Source organism: Ctenopharyngodon idella, chromosome 8 (assembly GCF_019924925.1).
Source record: "Ctenopharyngodon idella isolate HZGC_01 chromosome 8, HZGC01, whole genome shotgun sequence".
Taxonomy (NCBI): Eukaryota; Metazoa; Chordata; class Actinopteri; order Cypriniformes; family Xenocyprididae; genus Ctenopharyngodon; species Ctenopharyngodon idella.
The window spans coordinates 9,471,623-9,496,216 of NC_067227.1; the positions used below are offsets into that span (position 1 = coordinate 9,471,623).

The 24,594-nt window shown below is 37.8% G+C and overlaps 1 protein-coding gene and 1 long non-coding RNA gene across 5 annotated transcripts in view; both read left to right on the forward strand.

Annotated features, from left to right (window-relative positions):
• The window catches only part of LOC127517536 (uncharacterized), a 38,107-nt gene extending 27,477 nt beyond the window's left edge, over positions 1–10,630 (forward strand). The window contains exons 1-4 of one of the 3 annotated variants that reach the window (XR_007931276.1): positions 6,158–6,556; positions 7,159–7,282; positions 9,168–9,508; positions 10,128–10,630. This is a non-coding gene — a long non-coding RNA (uncharacterized LOC127517536). Of the gene's footprint in view, positions 1–6,142; positions 6,557–7,158; positions 9,509–10,127 lie in introns of those variants that run through there. The other 2 variants (XR_007931275.1, XR_007931274.1) reach the window with 2 other exon arrangements.
• A 13,115-nt stretch (positions 10,631–23,745) lies between these two features.
• LOC127517408 (uncharacterized) overlaps positions 23,746–24,594 on the forward strand; it is a 36,223-nt gene continuing 35,374 nt past the window's right edge. The window contains exons 1-3 of one of the 2 annotated variants that reach the window (XM_051902969.1): positions 23,746–23,913; positions 24,170–24,277; positions 24,350–24,501. In XM_051902969.1, the coding sequence (XP_051758929.1) occupies positions 23,791–23,913; positions 24,170–24,277; positions 24,350–24,501 (383 nt within the window). In that variant the 5' untranslated portion in view covers positions 23,746–23,790. The remainder of the gene's footprint in view (positions 23,914–24,169; positions 24,278–24,349; positions 24,502–24,594) is intronic. The other variant, XM_051902968.1, reaches the window with a different exon arrangement.

Sequence of the window (24,594 nt, forward strand, 5' to 3'; positions counted from 1 at the left end):
ACGCTCTTCTTTTGACAATATTTTTCCTTCTATTTTTCAGTTTATTTTTGGACATTTTGCACTGTTTTCACTTGGAGACTTTGAAACCCTTTTTGGATGGACAATTGCATAGACTTGAGAACTGATAACTAAGTTTGCACGAATGAATGGATCCGAATTACGCTGTTTTTGATTTTCTTTGAAGGGACTGTCCACCAGAATCTTTGTGAAGATTTTTTTTTTTTTTTTTTTAAACATTATTTTTTTTCTTGAACATTATTTTTCCTGTCGTTGAAGAAACGGAAGGGACTTTCTGTTTTTGAACAGGTGGCTATTTGTTTGATTTAATTACCCTGCCATATCTGGACACTCCAACACCAGCCCAGTTCTACTGTGAGGTAAAACTTTAACTTTGGGGTTGTGAATCTCACTCAGGTATGTGAACTGGAAATATCTGATATGGAATGAAACATCTGTAATGTACTTTTGAGTGAACTGAGTACCATCTGAGCATTCTATCAGAACTGTTGTTGTTTTTCTGATTTTGAGTATTACTGTTGAAAGAGAAGAAACTGAACAAAAGTTTGAATCTGAACAAAACTTTATTTTTTATATATTTCTTGAAAAATCGTAAGAGAGTGAAACAAAGAATTTATTTCAGGACTGTTGTTTTCTTTATTTTGTTTAATTCTGCTAAACATTTAAGAAATAAGTGTAAAACTTTGATATCTTGGAGTAGGGGCATTCCTACTGTCTTGTGGTCTGAAGAGGGGAAGAGGGGTTAATCAACACTGTTATACTCTGGGGAGCTACCGTGTATGTTAAGTTCCAGAGCCTCAATCCTCATCAGTCGCTGCTACAAAAGACAAAAGCAACATTAGCAAGGCAGACAACAACATACTTTTATTTATATATATATATATATAAGTACGGGAATTAATCGTACTAGGGGGTGAGGACGTAGATCTTGTCAATGCCTAGTCATCCAAGATATATTGCAGCTGAAGTTAAACTCACCCCTACATTGTAGTGAAATTCCTCGCTACACCTCTTTTAAGCCTTTTTAAATAAAAACATCTAGAATCTCAGTATTAATCGGGTGACTATCGTCACTCAAAGCCTTTGATGGCATCAGTCCTTCATCAGTCTCTCTCCACCGGATAAACACACGTGATCATCTGTCCCTGTAACATCAGACAAGATTCAAGTTTCTTCTGAGATTGATGTGCTCAACACTACATTCACATGATGATGATGATCTGTTAACTCTCTTTTTATCAACACAAATGTTCCTTCATTTATCAACAGTACTAACGGACAAATAAAACAGATAACTTATGTCTAGTTACTGTAGATTTGTTTACTTTATTTTCATTCATATATAATGTAATCAGTGTTGAATTCTTCATAATATCACACACACACACACACACACACACACATCACTCAGATTCATGTTGTGACGAGATCATCATCTGCAATACTTACTGAATATTGTCTGTCAGATGTTAAATAAACATTTAGTAAATGCTTAAAAAGATCAAATAATAAATCAAAGTTTCAAAACAGCTGCTCAAATGATAAATCAAATTCTCAAATGCAATTTCATTTCCTCATTCGGGAAAGCATGAACTGTATCAATAATCAAATTAAAACTCATTTGTATTTGTATATATTTTTAATTTTCATTATCAATCCAGTATAAACCTGTCATAATTAAATCTATAATTCAAATGATAAATCAAATGCTCAAACTGACATCGCAAATGATAAATCAGAGGTGTAAAGTACTTGAGTAAATGTAATTAGTTACTGTACTTAAGTATCTTTTTAGCTACTTTGTAGCTGTACTGAGTATCAAAGATATTGGCAACTTTTACTCTCTACTTGACTACATTTTTGAGCAAGTAAATGTACTTTTTACTCCACTACATTTGTGATGAGTAATGCAATTACAAATGACATTTTTCATGGCAGCTAACTTTTTCTGCAGCAGTTTGTTTCTGATATAAAGAAGCGATCTAAGTGCATTGAAGGTACTATATCTTGTGCATTTTGCCTTTACTCACCCAAAACAAGGATACTTTACGTGAATGCGAGTGCATTAGCAGGTAGTTGCTGATCGCAGATGTTTGATTTATTAGATGAGGAAATGACTGCAGCTGGTGATGAGGCTCAAACCAGCACATACAGTAGACTTTGACTATTTAATTTTACTTAACATTATTTTATTTATCCGCTATATTGACAAGACCGTTTTGAAGGATATTGGTTCACTCGTGGCCTTTCTGTGCTCTTGAGCTCAACTGAGACTTGAGAGTTCGTAGACGTTTAAAAGGTTGTTCTGTCGACCTTGATTTATTGCAACATTGAGGTGTTCAGTTTTATTTTGATTTTAGAAAATAAACTTGATTTCTCATCTTACAAATCAATTGTTTCTTATTTTCACTGGCACGTCTCTCAGGACTAGTGCATCTCTGAGCCTACATTCAGCATGAGTAAAATACTTAAGTACTGTTAAAATCAGATACTTTAAGACTTTTACTCAAGTAGTATTGGAATGGGTTACTTGTAACTTGTAGTGGAGTAATTTTCAATGTAAGGTATCTGTACTTTTACTCAAGTATGGTTTTCAGGTACTCTTTACACCTCTGTGATAATTCAAATGCAAATGTCAATCAAGTAGTGTGGGCGGAGCTTTGAGACAGAACCGGTACCTCAGCCACTGTCGAGTGTTTGCCTCATCATTGACAACATCTAGTTTTTGTATAAAAAAGGACAAAAATGCAATTACAAAACTTTTAAGGGATGCAGCAGAGGCCCTGGAGCAGAGCTCGTTACTGCCAGCCAGCCCTCCCAATCAACCTACGGCTGAATGTGCTGCAGATCGACAAGAGGTAACGTTACAAGCTGAGTCTAGTCTCAGTCAGCCATGCTCCAGTCCCCTTAATATATGTGGTAAAATCGTCATGTTTTCGAAGTAAATCTGAAGTAAGCTGTTAAAATATGTTCATTATGTGCTCAGTTGTATATTGATGTAATGCTGTACTGTTCTGTATTGCGCATATGTGTATGCCACAAGGGGGCACTAAAGTATAAGCTACAGAAGACACGTTCGTGTTATTATGTTTGTCCCAGTTGATTTACGGTTGTCTCTTACTGAAGGCTGTCTGACCGTGAGAATGATGTGTCGGCAGCTAGAAAAATAAATATGCCAAGAACGGCTAAAGATGATTCATCTCTATCGTCCACTTTTTTCTCCGAATGCAACGCTAGCTGCAACAATAGTGTAGTACAACTCAACAGGTTATGGGCCCAGGAGTTGTTCGGAGGATAAGTTTGTTGTTTTCCACCGTTTAGAAAGTCGGGGCGGACCGCGTGCTAACATGGCGGAACAACGGAGGACGTACAGTTTGCCTCGACTGACGTTCGACGGAGATGAGACTAAGTATGAGCTTTGGGAGACCAAAATGTTGGGACATTTTCATTTATCAGGGCTAAAGAACACAGTGCTAAAAGAACCGCAGTCGAAAGCTGAGATAGCAGCGGATGCAAAGAAAAATGCTGACGCATATGCTGAATTGATTTTACTGTTAGATGACAAAAGCCTCTCATTAGTTATGAGGGATGCGCCCAACAACAGAAGAAAAGCTATTGAGAGAGTATTATCCAGGGAGGGGAAAGCCCCGCATAATCAGCTTGTACACCACGTTGACATCGCTTCAGAAGGCAAACGATGAAAGTGTAATGGACTATATCATCAGAGCAGAGACCGCCATCACAGCACTGTTAAACGCAGGTGAAACGTTAGGAGACGGACTGCTAGTGGCTATGGTCTTAAAGGGACTGCCTGAGAGTTTTAAGCCATTCGCAATACATGTGGCGCATACAGATGATAAACTCTTAAAATAAGAGTGTGAGGTGTGTATTCAGGGAAAGTTTGCCCAAACCAGAATATAGGGACCCTGATACCAGAGCAAAGTCTCCCTTACAGATGGTACACACAGATCTTGCAGGTCCAGTAGCCACAGAGTCGATAGATGGTTACAAATATGTGCAGTCATTCACTGACGATTACTCGAGCACAGTGTTCGTATATTTCCTAAAGAGGAAAAGTGACACCGTACAGGCTACTGAAAAGTTCCTAGCAAATGTATCCCCTTACGGGAAAGTGAGGTGCATCAGATCCGACAACGGAACAGAGTTTACGTGCAGTGATTTTCAAGTACTGTTGAGGAAAAAGCAGCTTTGGCACTACGCAGTACAAACAACAGCAATGGCACGCAACAGTTGTTTTAACAGACTCCTTATGAGTCGCTGACAGATAAGAAGCCTAATGTGTCTAAAATGCAAAAGTTTGGATCTGTATGCTACACGTACAAACAGGACAAGGGAAAATTTGATTCCAGGTGTGACCAGGGTCGTTTTGTAGGTTATGACAAGAACAGCCCGGCGTATTTGGTGTATCATCCAGATACAAACAAAGTACAAAAACACAGGCTAGTGAAGTTTGTGAGCAAGGCAGCTGTGGAAAAACAGACACAGACAGGTGAGCCAGATCTAAGCGATGGCTATGGCAGTGTGAAACCCAGGACTAGTGAGACCACACAGAGTAGGAGTACAGAAAATACTCCAGAGCCAAGTGTACAGAGTAGAAGTACACATAGTGATAGTCCAGGTGAAGTAACGAGATCTAGAGACCACAATCAAACACAACAGAGTGTGACAAGTGGTGAACCCGAGAGTAGGAGGTATCCGACTAGAGAAAGAAGAACACCGAGTTACTTAGATGACTTAAATTTGAACTGGAGAGAGTATGCATCAGTTCAGTTACACAACTGATACATGTAACAGTCAAGTAGACTCTCATATAGGGATGTGTAAAAGGATTTTGAGTTTGCTGTGGATTTAGAACCAGAGACAAATGTTCCTTGTGTAAGGGTTCTGTAGTTTGCTGATTTTTGTTAATTGTATTTCAGCCACAACAAAATGCTCAGCTTTTTCATGCTATGCCAATATGGTGCTGGTTTTAAATTCATCAAAAAATGAAATTTTAGAGGTCGATACATCGGTGCATCTGTAGTTACATGCAAACATTCTGTTTGATTATGTAAAGTAATGTTCTGCATGTTAATGTGTATTTTCTGTGCATTTTTTCCTCATCAGACAAATACTGTTGTTCTTCGGAGTTCAATCAGGAACTCGTACGCCAGTTCCCTAAGCGGGGTGAGGGTGGTGGCTTTGAGCTGTTAAAAATGAGAGGCTGCACCAGGACAAAAATTCCCAACACCCTACATTATGAGAGCAGCAGCCGAGCAGGAGCAGCAACAGCATTCCCATTCTCCAGAGCAGAGAGCAGGAGCATCATTTTTATCATATGTGATCCTGGAGCACAAAACCAGTCATAAGTCGCACGGGTATATTTGTAGCAATAGCCAACAATACATTGTATAGGTCAAAATGATCTATTTTTCTTTTATGCCAAAAATCATTAGGATATTAAGTAAAGATCATGTTCCATGAAGATATTTTGTAAATTTCCTACCATAAATATATCAAAAATATATTTTTGTATGCATTGTTAAGGGCTTCATTTGGACAACTTTAAAGGTGGTTTTCTCACATTTTAGATTTTTTTGCACCCTCAGATTCCAGATTTTCAAACAGTTGTATCTCGGTCAAATATTGTCCTGTCCTAACAAACCATCAGTGGACAGCTTTAGTCAGCTTTCATGACAGGTTTTGTGGTTCAGGGCCACATATGTCTTCAAATGCAACTGGGCAAGCTCATGTCAAAGCAGACAGGAATAGTAAAGAAAATGTTCTCGCTGTATATTCACCCTTTTTCTGCAGAATGTGTTATCTTCGCTCTGTGAGTTCATGCAGTACCAGTGAATGGTGACCTAAAACTCTTCAAAATACAGCGCATAAAACTGCAGTGCATTAATTTATGAATTCAGAAATGATCAAATCTGTGATCCAAATACGAGGCCAGCAGTCATAATTCTGGATATACAGTGGTGCTTGAAGCTCTGACATCTATCTATCTATCTATCTATCTATCTATCTATCTATCTATCTGTCTATCTGTCTGTCTATCTATCTATCTATCTATCTATCTGTCTGTCTGTCTGTATGTGTCTGTCTGTCTGACATCTATATCTATCTATCTATCTATCTATCTATGTTGAACACTGACAACATGATTAATATTCATGAAGCTAGCAGCTCATCAGTCATTTGTGTGGTTCATATTGGTGTTAGTAGTAGAATTTATAGTGTTATTGTCTTTTAAGTCTGGTGAGTAGACAAAAAAATGACTAGCCAATAATGATTTTACTGCCAAGGTGATTTGTGTGTCTGTAACTTATATTTTCAGACTGGAAAATTGAGAGTGATGAACAGCAAGCAGCATACCAGTTTTGAAGAAACTTATTACATGGAGCTGAAGACCGGACACCCCTTCAGGTCACAACAGATCTAACCAGCAGTGTGCAAGACAGAGATAGACAGTTTCTGTCATTCTACGAGTCAAACCCAACTGACTGGGCATCCCCACTATCAATCAACCTTAAAGGTATGGTTAAAACTAAATCTGTTTCACAAACATTTGTACGTATAAAGAACGATTTTTGTGTCAGGTGATGCTGCAGTTGGGGAGGGAGTAACGCGATATTACTTTGCAATGCTTATGTCCAGAATACAGTACAGCTTCAGTTTAAACATTGGTAAGTGTTTTATTAATTTCATGTTTTTAGTCCTTTTGCTGTGTGATTGAAATCTGTGTCTTAATTATTGTGTGAACTAAATGCCAACTTGTAAAACTTTTTAAGAAAACACTGGAAAAATTATGTTCTTCAATGGAGAAGATCACTTGGTACCATCGTCCTCACGAGTTCTTCTGGACAGTGATCTTTTTAGGGTCATTGGTCGAATGACTGGCCATTCCTTCATTCATGGAGGGCCACTCTTGACAGGGCCGAGCCCCTCCATGTTCAACCTACTTCTAGGCCGGCCATCATAGACCTGAAAGACTGTCCAGACCAAGATATAATAGAGAGAGTTTCTCTGGGTAGTTTAATTCTACTGGAAGTCACAGTGTTTTTTATTTTGACAAATAATTTATCCAACAATATTTAATGTGAACAATTTGCTTGTTGTTTTTGTTTTTCTTCATAGCTTGAAGAGCCAAGGGATCTGACAGACGTGGAACGATAGAGAGTGAACGATCTTGCTTTTAGCTGGGCCAACATTAACTAGAGAAAACCGGAAGTGGCTTGCAGAAACCGTTCTTCAGCATGCGGTATTCAGTATTGTGATGTATTTCTGTGTGAAACGGACTGTTGAACGAGAAAGCTTGTTTGCAGTCGCACGATTCTGATGAAATCTGAAATTCAGATGAGTGCAGGAAGTGAAAAGCAGAACGGACGAGATGAAGTAAAGTTCGTACTGCAGGGTCATTTCATGTCAAATCAACCAAATTTCAGAAACTTCCCTAGCTCAAACTTAGTGCTGGGCGGCATGGGCGTCACTAGGCCCTTTTTAGGGAGGCTTCAGCCCCCCTAAAAAACTTGTGATTGCCTCTGTAATCTGTAACCTAATTTGTGATCACTTCTGACCCCTTTAAAACAAATGAAAGGGTGGCAGGCTTCGGCTTTGCCCTCGCCCTGCCTCAGTCTGTGTTAATTCCTTTTCAAACTGTTCTGAAGCATACTTGTTGTTTATGTTTATTGACAGACGCTGCTATAAGTCAAATGGCCATAATTTAAGTGATCACAAAAATAAGAGTTCAGCCATATTACACAGCCTGCTGCTGATAACTGCATAAGGGGCCGTTCACATATCGCGTCTTTTGCTCGTGCAAATTCCTTATTTCAAATGTAGGAGCACATCAAGCGCACTCATAATAGGAGCGACGCGCATACGGTGCGCTCGTTTTTTTCCAGGCGTGCCTATGCCGTGACGAGATGAAAACATCTCAACTTTTCAGAATGCCGCAAGCGCACCGCAGGTCATGTGACAAGAACCAACCAATCAGCTTCAGCCTTTCTGTAACAACACCGAAAGCTCAGCCGAGCAGCTGATCATAGCTGTACAGGGCGGGTTTTATTTCTCATCTCCATAAATATATCTAGTGTTAAAGCTAATGCAATGGCTAGAAATCAATGAATCAATTAATCCTTTGCTGATACTCCCTCATCACGGTGGAGAGAGCAATTCATGGTTGCATAGCAACGACAGACGCCGCGGGAGTGCAAGCGCTTGTAGAAAGGAGGAGAAAGCGGCGCGGCTGCGCTTTACACACGTTTTTAGACGTGATATGTGAACGGCCCCTAAGAGTGCACTGGCCACTGATGATGTCGTGGAGGCTATGCTAGACACACAGTTAATGAGGAAAGTTAACATCCACGCTTTAGCCATAAGTTTCGTCTGAATTGTACATGCTACTACTATTTTTCTGTGAAAATGACTTGTTGCACTTATGGTAAGCATGGTCGACATCAACTCTAATAGGCTACAATGTAATTATGCTTTGGAAAAGCTGTTTTCCCCGTGGTTAGCTGAAGCTGTGTGTGAACAAGGCTGCAGAATGTGAGTTGCTCCGTCTCACGCAGCCTCAGAGGAGAGAAATTCTCTAGTAACGTACAGAAATGGAGTTGATAACGCCGGAGATTATCTATACAGCGCAGGCTAGTATAATTTAGCCGCTGGGCTCCTTACCAGGTGTTTGCAATTAAACAGAGAATCACCTGCGTTTTGAGCTGTGGTGTCTGGTCCGCACGGATCCCTATACTACACATCGCAATTTCGATGCTATAAATGAACTATCGTGCAGCCCTAATTCAAATGTACATGATCATAAAATATGAGAATTACCCGTATGAAGTCCATTGACTTCAATGGATTTAATTAAATTCATTTGAAACTTATAACTCATGACTGCTCAAAAGAGTCCAAATTTATGAAACAAAACACCTTAATCAAATCAGTTTATAAAGCTAACAATTTTTATTTAAAATGTAATCAAAAGAAAATGTATTAATAAGTGTTTTTACTGTGTGCAATTTCTGTAACTTCAATGGGCATTAACAAATAGCTCAAATACCCTAGGGGGATAACATAAGCCACAAACATGTGTAAAGTTTATAAATATGTCCGTTCTTAAAATCTGGTGTCTGATTCTTTAGGTTATCGGTCGCAGAGAGAAGCAGATGAAGCAAATCAAACGAGGTCTGAAGGATACTGGGGTCCTGCTCATGATGAAAGAACGGCCTTCTCTCATCACAGTGCTGTTCCCAAAATCATCCTTCCTGAACTAATGGATTGTTTATGGCTCTGAAAACATGCGATCGTTAACCAGACTTCCCATTTCCTAAAAACCTGAGCATTTATGCTGTTTTCTTTGTCCATAGATGGTTTAGAAAGAGTTATATGGCCAATGATGAAGATGAAGATGAGGATGATCACGAGGTTCCTCTGGAGTTGAAACGCCAGATGGCGTCGTACCTCAGGAAGTACATCGAAAATGGTAATGATCTTTTTACCACTAGAGCCCGACCGATATGGGTTTTCAGGGGCTGATACCGATATTAGGAAGTAAAAAAAAAGTTTGACATCAACATATCGCCGATATTCTTTGTGTATATTATAGGGGTGCGATGGTTCAAATTACCCATGGTTCGATTTTTATCATGGTTTCTATGGTTTTGGTACGGTTCGGTATGTGCTATGTTCAGGCAAAATAGGACAACTGTCAAATAAAAATAAAGAAAACAAGAACAAATAATCAAACTACAAGCAACAGCAGGTATTTCAGGGCTCTCGTTTATAAAACTTTCCGTAGATTTCATCCTAAAAATGTACACGAATGTACGCACAATCTGATATAAAATAAAAGGTGCACAACCTTATTATAAATGCATCATCAGATTTGAGATGAACCGGTGCAAGTGCGTGCCGAACATGTTTATATCGGTGACATATCTGCAACATAAACGCAGATGCAGATTTATCTGCGACAGGCTCATATTGGCCGATAAAATCGGCAGACCGTTAAATCGGTCCGGCTCTAGTTACCCCACATTAATTTCAGATGTCAGCTGGCTCATTTCACAGCTTTGTAAATTGTGCAGCCACTGTTTTTACAGCTACAGCACTGGATATGGAGCAGGGTCGGGCAATCCTCCCACAACATCTCTATGTGGAGGTGTCTGACTCCATTAAAGTGAGAAAATAAAGCTGCCTTCTCACGACACTCACTACATGGACTTTCAGGCAGACTTAAAGCAGCAGTGTCCACAAGAGAACGTGGATTTGGATTAGTTTAATCATATGGTGTGTTCCTGGGCTTTTTAAATGAAGAGGCCAGTCCTCAACTGTTAGCCAGTGTGCTTTTGATAGGACTGTTTATTGAGAGAGAAAAAATGTTATTCAAATGAAACTAAATACTAGATTTTATAACTTCATGTTCATTTTTTCATTTGTAGCAAGTTAAATAATGTGTAACTTAAAGTTGAAATTTGATGTAAAAAGTTAAATGAGTAGTACTTTAATATTTGTACAAATTTGTTCGTTTAATCAAATGTAATGAACAGCCAGTGCATCAGGAAAACATGTATTTGTTCATCAATAAACAATCTGGATTCAAGGATCTCAAGAGTTGAACATGGAGTTATTATAAGAGGAAACAGTTTCAGTGATTATGACATGAACTGGTTTATCACACTGACTGTGTCGTAGTAAATTTGAACAGCATTTAAGAAGGGAATATCAGGACGAGGCAAGGTTGCAGTTTCCTCATGGGTAAGTTCTCGTGGTAGTTGAACCTCGTGGATCTTCACACCCTCTTCCTCACAGGAGTGTGGTCCTTCCCAGTCCACACCATAGTAGTCATCCACCTGGAGTATATTAATGGGAACACAATGTCAACAGGTTCTCGAAATGTAAATGTCTACACAGTCACAATGAGTTATAATTCAAAGTTTGAAAATACAACTTCCAGTCAGTGTTATTGTTATTAATTATCATTGTGATACTATGATTTTTTTTTTTTTTTTTTAAATGAAATGGTTCTATATTTAATTAATTATAATAATCCTACTTCAGCAAATCTCCATTCATTTTCAATTTATTTTACAAAAAAAAGTAGCTTAAAGGGATAGTTCACCCAAAAATGAAGATTGTGTCATCATTTACTCACCCTTATGTTGTTGCAGTCCTGTACGAGTTTCTTTCTTCTGTTGAACACAAAAGAAGATGTTATGAAGAATGTTGGTATCCAGACAGCTGATGGCAGACATCAACTTCCACAGTATTTTTCCTGCTATGGAAGTCAGTGGCTACCTGTCTGGTTACAACATCCTTCAAAATCTCTTCTTTTGTGTTTAACAGAAGAAAGAAACTCATACAGGTTTGGAAATTTCAAAATGAAAAGCATTTATATTTAATACAAGAACAATCGTATGCCAGATGGGCTCAAAAATAATTTAAAGGGGAAACAAGTTCATACCCTATTGACATTTGTTCATGTTTTAAACTCGCATAATTTCTATACATTTCTCAGAAACCATGACTGTATATTGTCATACTGCACCACAAGTGAATGTTTTTGGTAACACTTTACAATAAGGTTCATTAGTTAAACATTAGTTAATTAACTAACATGAACTGACCATGAGCGATACATTTGTTACTGTATTTACTAATCTTTGTTAAAGTTAATGAAAAGAGTTCATTGTTTGTTCACAGAGCATTAACTAATGCTAACAAGATTTTAATAATGTATTAGTAAATGTTGAAATTAACATTAATTGCAGTTCATGATTAGTTCATGTTAACTAATGTAGTTAACTAATGAACCTTATTGTAAAGTGTTACCATGCACTTTTATTCAAAGATGTTCAGAAATTTGTATTGGAAACAAGACAAATGTTAAAGATTTTTTTTGCAAGGTTTAATGTCATGTCTTTATGAATTTAAGACTTTATGCTCCAATTTAAGACATTTATTGTGCCTTATTTTGTGTAAGGGCAAGTTTAGACTGTAAGCCCCCTAAAACAAACCTGCAACTATTTCTTTAATATTTTTTTGTAATTCAGTTTCTTGTCTGTCATCCACTAAAATGTTGATTATCAGGTAACTAACTTAATTTGAAAGCACCCGGTGTGGATCTTGAATATGTTGGAAGCTTGTCCAGAGTTGCAGTGGAGACTGGTGGCCTGCTGTTCTGATTTCATGATTATTCCCTCCTGGAAAAACTCAAGATGCCTGTGAAGCTGTGGCAGATAGGTCCAATGCAGAGCAAAAAGATGCAGCTCATTGTCAGGATTTAACGTGCCATCTGCCTCCAGATCAAGGAAGAGACAGGAGAACATGCTGGGAAACATCCCTCCACAGTCTCTCGATCCTGTAATTATAACATAAATGCTTCCTCCTTAGACAACAGGCCTGATGTATTGTGATAACGTAGATCATTGGCACACCTGCATTTTTTTAATGCAGCATTTCTTCCAAAACATGCAGAAATTATAGAATATTTTCAATCCACATATGCATTTCTTTACAGTCCAAAACCCCCCCAGAGTCTTAACTATAGATGCTGAGATTTAATCACGTAATGGCATATGACTTTGAGTAATGATAAAAGGAAAAAACCTTTGGTTACGGACCCTGCGCCCTGTGATGTGGGAGTGTGGGTTTTCCCCTCGATTGGACACCATGAAGTAGGCCACGTCAACATTCTCCCGGCCCTTATCGGATCGCACTCTGGAGGAGAATCCAAAGCGGTTCACAGCTTCAATGAAACTGCAGCACAACAGAAGCACTGTTTCCTGTAGCAGCTTTAGGAACACAATCATCCTGCTGAAGCCATCTATTCCTCCATGGACCACTATCCTCCACCTGTGCAAAGATTTTCTGTTGGCAGAACAGTTAGTTTGCTGACATTTTGTTCATTGATTATAAACTCAAAGGTAAATTCTGTCACGATTCGGACAGTAATTGTTTCTCACGTGGACATCTGGCACCTCATTGATAAATCTCGTGCATTTAGATGGTGTTTTATTTACAGTGTTAGATCTGTGTTCCTATGAACATGGGAAAACGCTGCTCATGTGGTCAGTCACATGGTTACATTAAAAAATTCAAAAAAAAGTTAAAATGGTTTTCTCTCTTGTATTGTCACTCAAAATGATAAATGTCATTTTAAAAATGTGTTAAAATTAGTTTATACAAGCTCTTGTTTGCATATAATTATAATTGTTTAAAATTATGGTTTATATTTTCAATGTATACAGTTGTAATACTTTTATAATTGTATTGCATTCATGCTGATGTCATAATAATGACCCATTTTAAATGTTCACATGCTTTTCTTCTCTTTGCTCTAAGCGGCTCCCACTTCTTGTGTCAGGTGGTGCTGTGATAATGTACTTTAGGCTAAGTAAAGTATGACAGAATTTACATTTTTAAACTATCTTTCACTTTAAAGGATTAGTTCATTTCAGAATTAAAGTTTCCTGATAATTTTCTCACCCCCATGTCATCCAAGATGTTCATGTCTTTCTGTCCAGATCATCATGTGATATGTCTGTGTGTAGGTCAGACTCTCTGCAGTAATGGGCAAACAATGGTATGGCAATTAAAAGAAAAACAATTCATCACAAAGACAGGAACTAGTTCCAAATTCATTTAGTAAGAACAATTTCAAGTAAGCAAGTTTTATGGCGAGTTCATCTGCCAATCTCATGTTAATCTTGAGTACCTATAGAGCAGCAGTGCATCCTTCATATCTCAGAAAAGCCTTTAGTTTTATCATATTTATAAAATACAGATGCATTATAAAATTATAAAGTGAGCTGCGTCTCATTTCAGAGGCTGCGTCCTCCGGAGGTCTCATTTGAAGGCTGCATACGTCATCAAGGATGTCTTATTTAAGAAAAGTAAAAATGACTGATATTCATTGTGAGGTGTAAAATAGTACTGTAATTTCTTTCTAACGGTTACTTTTCTTAAATGACGCGGCCTTCAAAGGGTGCAGCCCCTGAATTGGGACACAGACATTGTTGAAAAATCTCTCGGCTTCCGTGTCCCGAACGAAGCGTGTTGATGGGCGGCTCTTGCTCTGGGTGATGTGTGTGCGCACGCCTATCAGAGAGAAGAGCCTATACAAGGAATTACGTCCTTTATTACGTGATAAAGGGCCATACAAAAAACAGAGAGACAACCGAAGTAGTGTATTTGGCACAGAAATACTCTGTCATACTCTGTCTAGCTTGTGTTTTGAAACTTTGTCCATGTTTAGCGTGAGAATGCAGCTCTTCAACAGTGTCAATAAGTCAGAATGCATGAAATAGCATTACACCCCCTTTAACTTCTAGTGCCTCTACTACAGTAAATTAACCCCTGCTTTCATAGACAATTCCTACCTTCGTCCCAGACTAAAATGCTAATTTGAGTTGTCTTAACTGAAAATATCTTGAAATATGTCAGTGCCACTGTTTTGTCTCAAGATACACACCAGTAATGTTTTTTCTGAGGCATTTTTATTAAAGCTGCTTAAATATCTTCTGGCTGAAGCTGTGCCCTGTCTGTGACACCGGCCTTGAAGAGCTAGAAACAGAAACCTGTTTGGATACAAAGATGAAGACTAACTGGTGACACTTTACAATGAGCTTCATTAGTTAACATCAGTTAACTACATTAGGTAACATGAACTAATAATGAACTAAGCTTATACAGCATTTATTAATCTTTATGTCGTAATGTTCTCTTTAATCGTAATGTTAATTTCAACATTTACTAATACATTATTAAAATCTTGTTAACATTACTTAATGCGAACTAACATGAACAAACAATGAACAGCTGTATTTTCATTAACTTTAATAAAGATTAGTAAATACAGTAACAAATGTATCGCTCATGGTCAGTTCATGTTAGTTAATACAATTAACTAATGTTTAATTAATGAACCTTATTGTAAAGTGTTACAGACTAACTGAAGGGCTTTAATTCACACCAAACTGCGCAGAGCTTTTCTGACAGAAAAACTCTCATCAGACGTACAGTGTTCTTGTTGTTGATGATACATTTACACTTTCATTACAAGCGTTTGTATTGTAACACGTTTATAAAAAGCTCTTGTTTACGCTGCATTTATAATGTTTGACCAGCAGGTGTCACTAGCGTACGGTGATTCAAGAGCTTTAGTGAATCATTCGGTGAATCGGATTAAGGATCAACTGATTCGGAGTTTAGAAAAGCTTCATTTCTCCCATAACTACAGTTTGGCAGCATCCCCTGCAAACGAGTGATAATTGATAACGCTCAGAATGGCCCATATGTGACTTACCTTATTCCATATTCACGCTTTCGACGACGTATGGTCCTCTCCGAAACGCCAAACAATCTTTCCGCAGCCTTTACACCTCTCATTAAAGACGTCTCGATGGTCTCTGCTGGAATATTTTGAGTCGGTCTCTCTGGCAATGGCTTTCTTCTGACTCTTTGACCTGCAGTTGCCTCAGTACCTCCTGCAGGTTTGCAGTCGCAACGCTGTTGACCTCGGTGTCTGTAGGGGGCGATATTTCCCCCATTCTCTCAAGGAGATATTCCACTGTTGACTCCACAACATTGTCATTAAATCTTCCCAAGAACACATCTTGGAGAGGGCACGCAGATCTGAAATTACACCGTGAAAAGCCGCAGTGCTGCTCATCGTCACATATCTTCATCACTTCCGCCTCAAAGCTCCGCCCACGCTACTTGATTGACAGTTGCATTTGATTTACCATTTGAGCATTGAATTATAGATTTAATGAAAATTAAAAATCAAATGAGTTTTAATTTGATTATTGATACAGTTCCTGCTTCCCTGAATGAGGAAATGAAATCGCATTTGAGAATTTGATTTATCATTTGAGCAGCTGTTTTGAAACTTTGATTTATTATTTGATCTTTTTAAGCATTTGAATTTTCATTTTAATTTTGTTAGGAAAAAACTTCCACAGCTTTTCTCCTACTATATAGTAGAGAAGTAGGCGGAGTGTCGCAACTCTCACATTTAACGGCTCTGACGAATAGTTGTTCTCACTGTCCAATGACAGCGCGTGTTACATTTACAACTGACAGAGGATTGGCTCTTCAAACTGAGGTGAAAGTTGATTGGTTGCTCCACGTGTGTCCTGACCAATGGCATTTTTAACTCGATTGACAAATGGATAAAGAAAAGCTATTGGCAAATGCTTTTTAAAAAATGATTTAAAATGATTTATTAATGTACTTTTTATTGTTCAATTAATCTATGTTTTATTACATGAATCAAATAAACAGTTTTAAATTTGTGTATTTATTTAAAAATGTCCATTTATGTTTGAATGATTAAATTGATAAATTGATTGTTGATGTTATTTGTCAGTGGGTTAGTGGATCTAAATCTTTAAGTGTCACTCCTGCTCCTCATAACGACACATAACACAATATACATGTACACTGCAGTTCAACATTTACTACAATATTTCAACATTTATTTAATCATGTGATTTTGAGTCATTAACACACACACACTCACACACACACACACACACACACACACACACACACACACACACACACACACACACACACTCACTCACACACACACACACACACACACACACACACACTCACACTCACACACACACACACACACACACACACTCACACACTCTCTCTCACACACTCACACACTCTCTCACACACTCACACTCACACACACACACACACACACACACACACATTTATTGTGTCATGATATTTCAGTATTAATGTAATGAAGAGACTCTATATCATCTCACTGTCACTGATTCATCATGAGCTCAAAGCATTATGGGTAGAATCTCTCGTCAGTCTGTTCTGATTCATCAACACAGTTTCACTAATGATCCATAATAAACACCAAACCCAGGATAGAGCGGTTGAGTGAATGTGGTCTGGACTGTGTGGATGAGGATCATTGTGTCTCCAGAGACGCTGTAGAAGGACAGAGTTCCTGCACTGTGATCCACATACACTCCTACTCTATTGTGATCATCATCATCATACACTCCTACTCTCCTGATCTTGATGGGCTCTACAGAGAGACGAGTCTCTATCTTATTGTGTATGAATATGTAACCAACAGAAGAGCAGCTCAAACTCCAGGACTGATCATTAAATCCAAACACACACTCATGACCCCATCCCTTCCTGCTGATGCTCTTATATGACACTGATATATCCACACCATAATATCTACTGCACACAATCTCCCAGTAACAGCGTCGATCACACACACTCTCTCTACACAACACCTGAAGACGATAATCAAATCTGTCTGGATGACGAGGATACCACTGATATCCGTCAGTGCGTGTAATCACTGTGTTGCTCTCAGACAGACGGAGGCCTTTATTCACTGTGTTCAGATCCAGAGTGATCCGATGGGAATCTGATGGAGATAAAACACATCACAATCAGGAATCATCAATCTGTCCATCTTTTAATCTACACTGAAAACATGATTTCTGCTGCTTGTTAAATGAACTTCATTAAAATGAGTTAAAACCACACAATTACTGACATTCTGTCCTGATTTAATTGAGTAAATCCACTTAAACACGTCAAACTGAAGTTCACTTCATCATTTGTGTGTGGAGGACCAAACCTGCAAAAACAATAAATAAATACATACATTAATATATGAAGAAATGTAAAAAAACAAAAATACATAAATGATTAAATAAACATACAAGGAAATGTGAAAAAATAAAAATAAATGAGTATTTATACCTTTATTTCCATTTATTAATTGTATTTATTTTTTCATTTATTTATTTCCACTTTTATTTATTTCCACATGTATTTAAAGGTATAAATACTCATTTATTTTTATTTTTCACATTTCCTTGTATATTTATTTGTTTTTTATTTGTTGTTTTTTTTTTTTTTACATTTCTTCATATATTTATTCATTTATTTATGGTTTTTGCAGGTTTGGTCCTCATATTTGTGTTGAACTGAAACAGTGTATGTTTAGTTCCCAGCATGCTTTGCTCTGGTCTGGATCTATTACAGAATCTCGAGTTCAGATCTGACGAGTTCATGTAGGATTTGTCTCAGATCTGAACTTGATTTAGGATCTTCTCCTCTCTCACAGAATCTCATCTGTAGTTGTGAATCTTAAAGCCTCCATCAGTTCGGTGATCGACTCTCAGGTCTGTTACCAAGAGCAGCTGCTGTGAAGAAACGCTCCAGATTAAAATGGAGGATCAAAACAGGTGTGATTTTAATGAAGAGCTGCAGAAAGACAAGTTTGATCAAAGCCTGTCACTGTATTTCATGAGTCTGTCATTGTTCATCAGTGTTTTGTGTCAAAGTGCAGCACATCATGTGACCCTCACAGAGTTGGTTTGGATGTTGATATTTGACAGATATTCAGACACGAGGATTTTCAATAGATTCTCGTGAATTATTATAATGGTCTTATCTGAAAAGAATCTTTTAAACTCCAGCCAAGCTCAAGATCACAGTGGCATTGAGAAGAAGATGTTCTGATGTTGGTTTAAGAGTCAAAAGTGATGCTGAAGATGTTCCTGAAACTCAACTATTGTGAGAAATCTCTCAAAGCCTCCTAAAGAGTGTGTGTGTTACTGCCCCCTAGAGGAACATGATGAAGTTGATCTGACTGAGATTGATATTCAAACATTTAATACATTCATTTAAATTCATACAGTGTTCAGTCTCATCTTCACAGGGAGTGTCTTGATACTTGGAACTGAAAGATCATTTACACTCATATATTTATGTCATTTGTAATTCAGGATAAACGCTGCTGAATTAAATTCAAGCCTGTGTGGTGTGTTAGTGTGAGTGTGTGTTAGTGTGAGTGTGTGTTAGTGTGTGTGTATGTGTGTGTGTGTGTGTGTGTGTGTGTGTGTGTGTGTGTGTGTGTGTGTGTGTGAGTGTGTGTGTTAGTGTGTGTCTGTGTGTGTGTGTGTGAGAGAGTGTGTGTGTGTGTGTTTGTGAGTGTGTGTGTGTGTGTGTGTGTTGGTTTTTGTGGTTTATGAGGACATTGATATGAACACACGCCACACTAGAGGGACATTTTGTATTATGAGGACAGGGTCGGTGTCCTCATAATTCAGACAATGTAGAAGTGCTTCTATCGCTAGGGGGAGCTCAAAACCAACATTTCAGCTCATGTCCCCATAGCTCACAATGATCTGATTCTGTGTGTCAGCTGTGCATCGAGACAGCGCCCCTGTAGGCGGGTCAATGGTACTGCACCTCCTCATGCATATTCACACGTGTATGGAATCGAGGCTTTTGATTGGCTGATCGCGAGAAGTCCTCATAATTTCGGGTTTTGTCAAACCACTGTGTGTTAATCTAATTGCCACATATTTATAACACTGCCTGAAAAAATAACAACAACAATAAAAACTAAAATAAATCGAATAAAAAGGAATAATCACACAACACCACGCCTTCTTTGATGATCTGTTCTTCGCGCCACTCCCTGTTGCTGAGACAGACACGCGCGGATCATCCAGGTGAACAAACATCAGGTGAGAACTGAGATCAAATTACACCAGCTACACTTCAAGTCTAAAAACGGGTTTAATATTAATTTTATATTACGTTGGTAGTAGTTTGAAATACTCTACAGTTCATTTGACGATTATCAAATGAATTTGCATTAGCAGTTATAAGTTAGCTTTGGTGACACGTGTCTGTATTATTCACAACGCGTGAAGATTTAATTTATTATTAAACTGATTAATCACGTTATTGCCGTCAACATGTGGGCAGTGTAATGATGGTAACGTTAATGAGGTGTCTTTGAAAGTTACGTATTAATACCTACGTATTAACAATGAGACCAGGCTGAATAATCAGCGCTCCAGCGCAAGCGTGAAGCTTTCCACAGCGCATCGGCAGAAGTAATGATTATGAGTGCGTCGTGAAAAAAACAGAAGGCGACCGTCTAAACATATTAATAATTTATTGTTTTCTGTGTTTTCGGCTGCACAACGATGCTGACTCGTCATGTCCACAGTAGTGGATGCACCTACAGGTTTCATACGGATTACATAATCTGAGAATATTTCTTGTGTCTGTGAAGCAAGTATACGCTGCGTTTCAGTTCATTTGTGCTCAAGTTCACTGAGACTGAGACAGAAGAGCATCCCACAAGGTTTTGCTGTTATTGTGAGTTTACAGAAATAAAAGTAGACCCTTTACAGTTTGCATTACTCTTATCTGTATGACTAAAATGACAGAGTATTTGAAGTTAAAATGCAAGTGATCGCACCGGCGCCTCCATGTCATGCAGTAAGCGCGCTCTGCACACAAACACTTGGATATGCGCCAAATAATAGCGCACATTTATCTAGGACTAGGCTAACATTAGAGCGAGTGGACTTGTAAAGTTGCTACTACTTACATTTCAAGTGATAAGCCATATCTGCGGTCGATGAATGATGAATTACACGCGAGTGTTTGGATTTCCTGCCGTTAACAATCTGTCCCTTACGGGCTGTGTGACTTCGCCACTTCCTGTGGAGTTTTTTTTTCTGCGATAAACCAACTAATAAAATCTTGCTCGACTAACGGTTAGTCGACTATTAGGGGCAGCCCTAGTATTTAGTGAAGTCTCAGCAGATTTTTCTAACAAGGAATTAGGCTGAACTTTGTTTATATAAGTTATTTTCTTTTTTTCCACCAGAACTGCAAACATGGCGTAATCTCCTCGGCAGTATCAAGCTTGGATAAATGTAACAGCTGTAGTGGACCCTTTCTGCTTTAAGTGGATTGGTGTAAGATGTAAGGGTCAGTATTTTGTTCTTATAAGTATATAAATATATTTTCTTTCTTTCTTTAATATAAGACTCTCCATTTGTCTGCCTGTGTCACACTTTCTCAGTGTCTGCCTTGAGTTTTGTTTCATGCTCTAATAATTCATCTGTTTAGTAATTTTTCTTATTTTTCTCATCTTTCTTACTTTCATTCACACTGATTATACACTGTTATTCCACTCATCACATTTTGAATTTTTTTTTTTTCTTTGCCTGGACCACTTTCTTTTACCCTCAATATATTTGAATCACTCTCTCCCTCCTGTTTTTCTAGTTACATTCTCTCGTTTATTTTTCGATCTTTATTTTTATTCTATCCATCCAACCATCATAATTTCATTTACACTACCTCTAACACTGCAACGTGTTCAGAAGGGTATTTTTGACATCTTGTTTAATCTAACAGTAAGAAGGAGTGATTTCTTTGGAAAGTCACATGTCTTTTTGACACCTGTGTGTTGCTGTAAAAACCACATCATAACTTCATTTCAGTTTGATCTCTCATCATCCACATGGGCCACTGGTGCTCGGACCCTGATGAATGCCACTTGTGGCAATATTTTGTATTTAATCATAGTGTAGATGTACTATAGATGATATAGGTTTTGGAGTTATAGCCGGTCAAAGACGTAAGTCTGCAAATTCTAAACTTTAGCCATTTTAAATTAAAGATAAAGGCTGTTGGTCGTCCGTGAAGTTAGTTATTTGAATCTATAAAGTTTTAAATATGGATATTTTTTTTTTAAAAAAAACACATACCTTTATTTCAAAAGGCCTTTATTAACCCTCTGGAGCCGTATTGATTACTTTGATTATGGATGGATGCATTTAAAAAAAAATGCAGCAAGAAGGGGGTCTCTTCAGTCGTCCAAGAAGCAAGGAAAGAGAGGGAGTGGCATTGTTCACTGGCTTTTAACCTCTGGTCAAAGTCACACCTCTTAGATGTTGACCGGACCAATGAAGATGTTGTATTTCCGGGCGATAACACGCCTCCTGTCAGGGCTTTTATGATCGAGCAAGATTAACTGGCTGAGTTTTGAAGAAGAACTATTAAAGATTCTTGTAATACTGATGTGTTGCGCAGGTATGGACATACCGCATACACAAGCATTTAAATCTTCTCGCTACGAACCCATAGACACTAAACATGGCATAATTGAAGTTACCTTAAATGTATCATAAAACATGCGAATACAATGAGTGCAATACAACAACAGCAATAATGGATACCATTTCCTAGGGATGTGCATGTTCATTTATAGAACGGTCTGTCTATAAATTAATGCAGGAAAGTCTGTGTTCTGTGGGGAAAATGCAGGAAAGATGCACGTTTCTGTGTCTCTTCTCTGCTCTTCCATGTGGCAACCACATTCTTTAGCGCAATAAAACTTGTAACTGAGAACTTCTCGGGGGATGGGGGACAGGCCCCAGTGCTTTTAAACAATTATTGGTTACCTATAACAAATAATTGTGTCTGATTTGTCTCAGTCGTTACACTGTTATCACTGTAAAGCTGCTTTGAAAAAATCTGCACTGTGAAAAGCGCTATATAAATAAAGGTGATTTGACTTAATAAACCATGTTTATATGTTAATCCTGTCTTCAGTCATCTTTATCTTCAGACCCCGTGTGACAGCTTCATACAACAGTAACGTTAATAAAACTTTAATACATTAGCTCATCCATGAACATGATTTCTGTCTGAGTCCCATTGGATTGCTTTCTATCAGCTGTGGAGGTGAAGACAAAAATGCCTTTGTTATTGTTTTGAATAAGAGACCTCTAGTGGAGAAACTTACACACTTTGACTTCAATGAAAAATAATAAATTAAAGTTGTGTTTTGACAATTTTGTTAGGGTTAGTTAAATAACTGATGACAATGAAAGTAGAATCCCAATAGAGTTTAATCTGAAAGGTAAATTTGTTCTATGACACATACAGGCATATGAATATTTACATACTTAATTGTTATAAACACTATGAATTCAAACTGAATGATTTCACTCAATTAACATACAAGTGAAAATGTCCTAAATGCACATCTAATTAATGGAGTTATTGAATAAAGCCCCATGAATTACAATAAATATTACATTTAAAATAGTAAGACTTGTAACAACATGCCACTCTGGCCTTCTGTGCCAAATCTGGAGGCCCATCTTACCCAAAAAGTCTAAATTTTACTTCAAAATAAAAACTGTAATCTCAACTCTAAAAACATGAATGTGTCCACAAACCCCTCATTAACAAAGAGACATTAAAAAAACTTCTTCTTTATAATGCATATTTCTTCAAATGAGTTTCTGCCTTATCGTGTGAACCATTAGCATGATGGCCCACTGCTATGAATCACTGCTGTTTACAGTGGGCAGGGAAATTATTTTCAAATGCTAATTGTGTCATCAGGCTGTTTGGTCAGGATTGGTTGTCTGTTTGGGTGCTCTGATCACTTAAAGCCCTCCACAGCAGAGAGAATTCATTACATCTGTTCTGCAGTGACTGAAGTCTCTGAACTTTCATACTCTTTCTGGAAAAAGATATTTGAACCTTGAAATGGCTTCTGAGAGGTAAGTACGTTTGTAGTCTAAACCGTTTCCACATAAACAGTCTGTTGTTAAGTGAGTTAATTACAAAACAGCATTTATTTGCATTTAAAGGCATTTGAATTACACACGGTATTGGTAAATATGCTACACATAATATAATGAAATATTTAATATTGCATGATGCATGGTTTCCAGATATTTAACCTGATAAACTTTTTTATCCGGTAAACTCCTCGATCTCATGAGTCCCACTATTCTTATTGAAAGCTTCATCTTTGTCAGCTGTTTGATGTATTTTACTTTCTCCTAAAGGGTTCTTTCACCAGACCAGTGCTGGGCAATCTTGCAGTCTGCTGAAAATGACTTCTTAACAATCATCGCTAACTTAATGATTGATTGGAGATATATTGGATCTATGACGAGAGAACGAGAGCAGCTGGTGGTGCATTTCCTGGAGGCCATGGTGATGCTGCTGTACCTCCAAAAGCCAGAAGTGGTGAAGAATATGACTGTGAGTGGTTTAGTCTCAGTGATGATGATCTCTTGTGTAAATCCAATATATTACTTCTGTTTTGCTAAAAGAAGCACTATGAGGTGGCTATCATAATCATCATGACATTTGGAGCAAACACAGACAACAGTGTAGCCTGTGATGTCAATGACCCACATAACTGTAGATGAGGTTGTGAAATAGTCAGTTAAATCTCGTCAGTTTCAGTGTTTGATTGAGAGTTTATTGGCTTATTATTGTTTGAACTTGTTTGCAGGTTTCTGATTGGCTGAACCGGACATACATTGAGGGAAATCATGAACATGCTATAGTAGAAGTAGACAAGTGCAATGCCTTCTTTGTCATGTCAAATGAGGAGGAAGCGGTAAGTTCAATAAAAATATGTTCAAATGAAAGTTCTTAGATCTGTCAGAATCTCACAACCTCTTTTCTGTAGTGGTTTGATACGTACTACGAATACCTGCGTTCAGAGATGATCAAGAGGAGGCACACGAGATGCAGTTTAGATGAAGCTGAAAAATTCTTCATATCCTCTTCAGGGAATCCGGTTGACAATCCCTCTCAGGATCTAAAGGAGCTGCATGACGAGTGAGTGCATAAAATACATGGTTTGTGCACAGTGCATAGTTTGTTTTTTAAATTCAAGAGTTGGTTTGTAAAACATTTAAGTTTTTTGCAAAA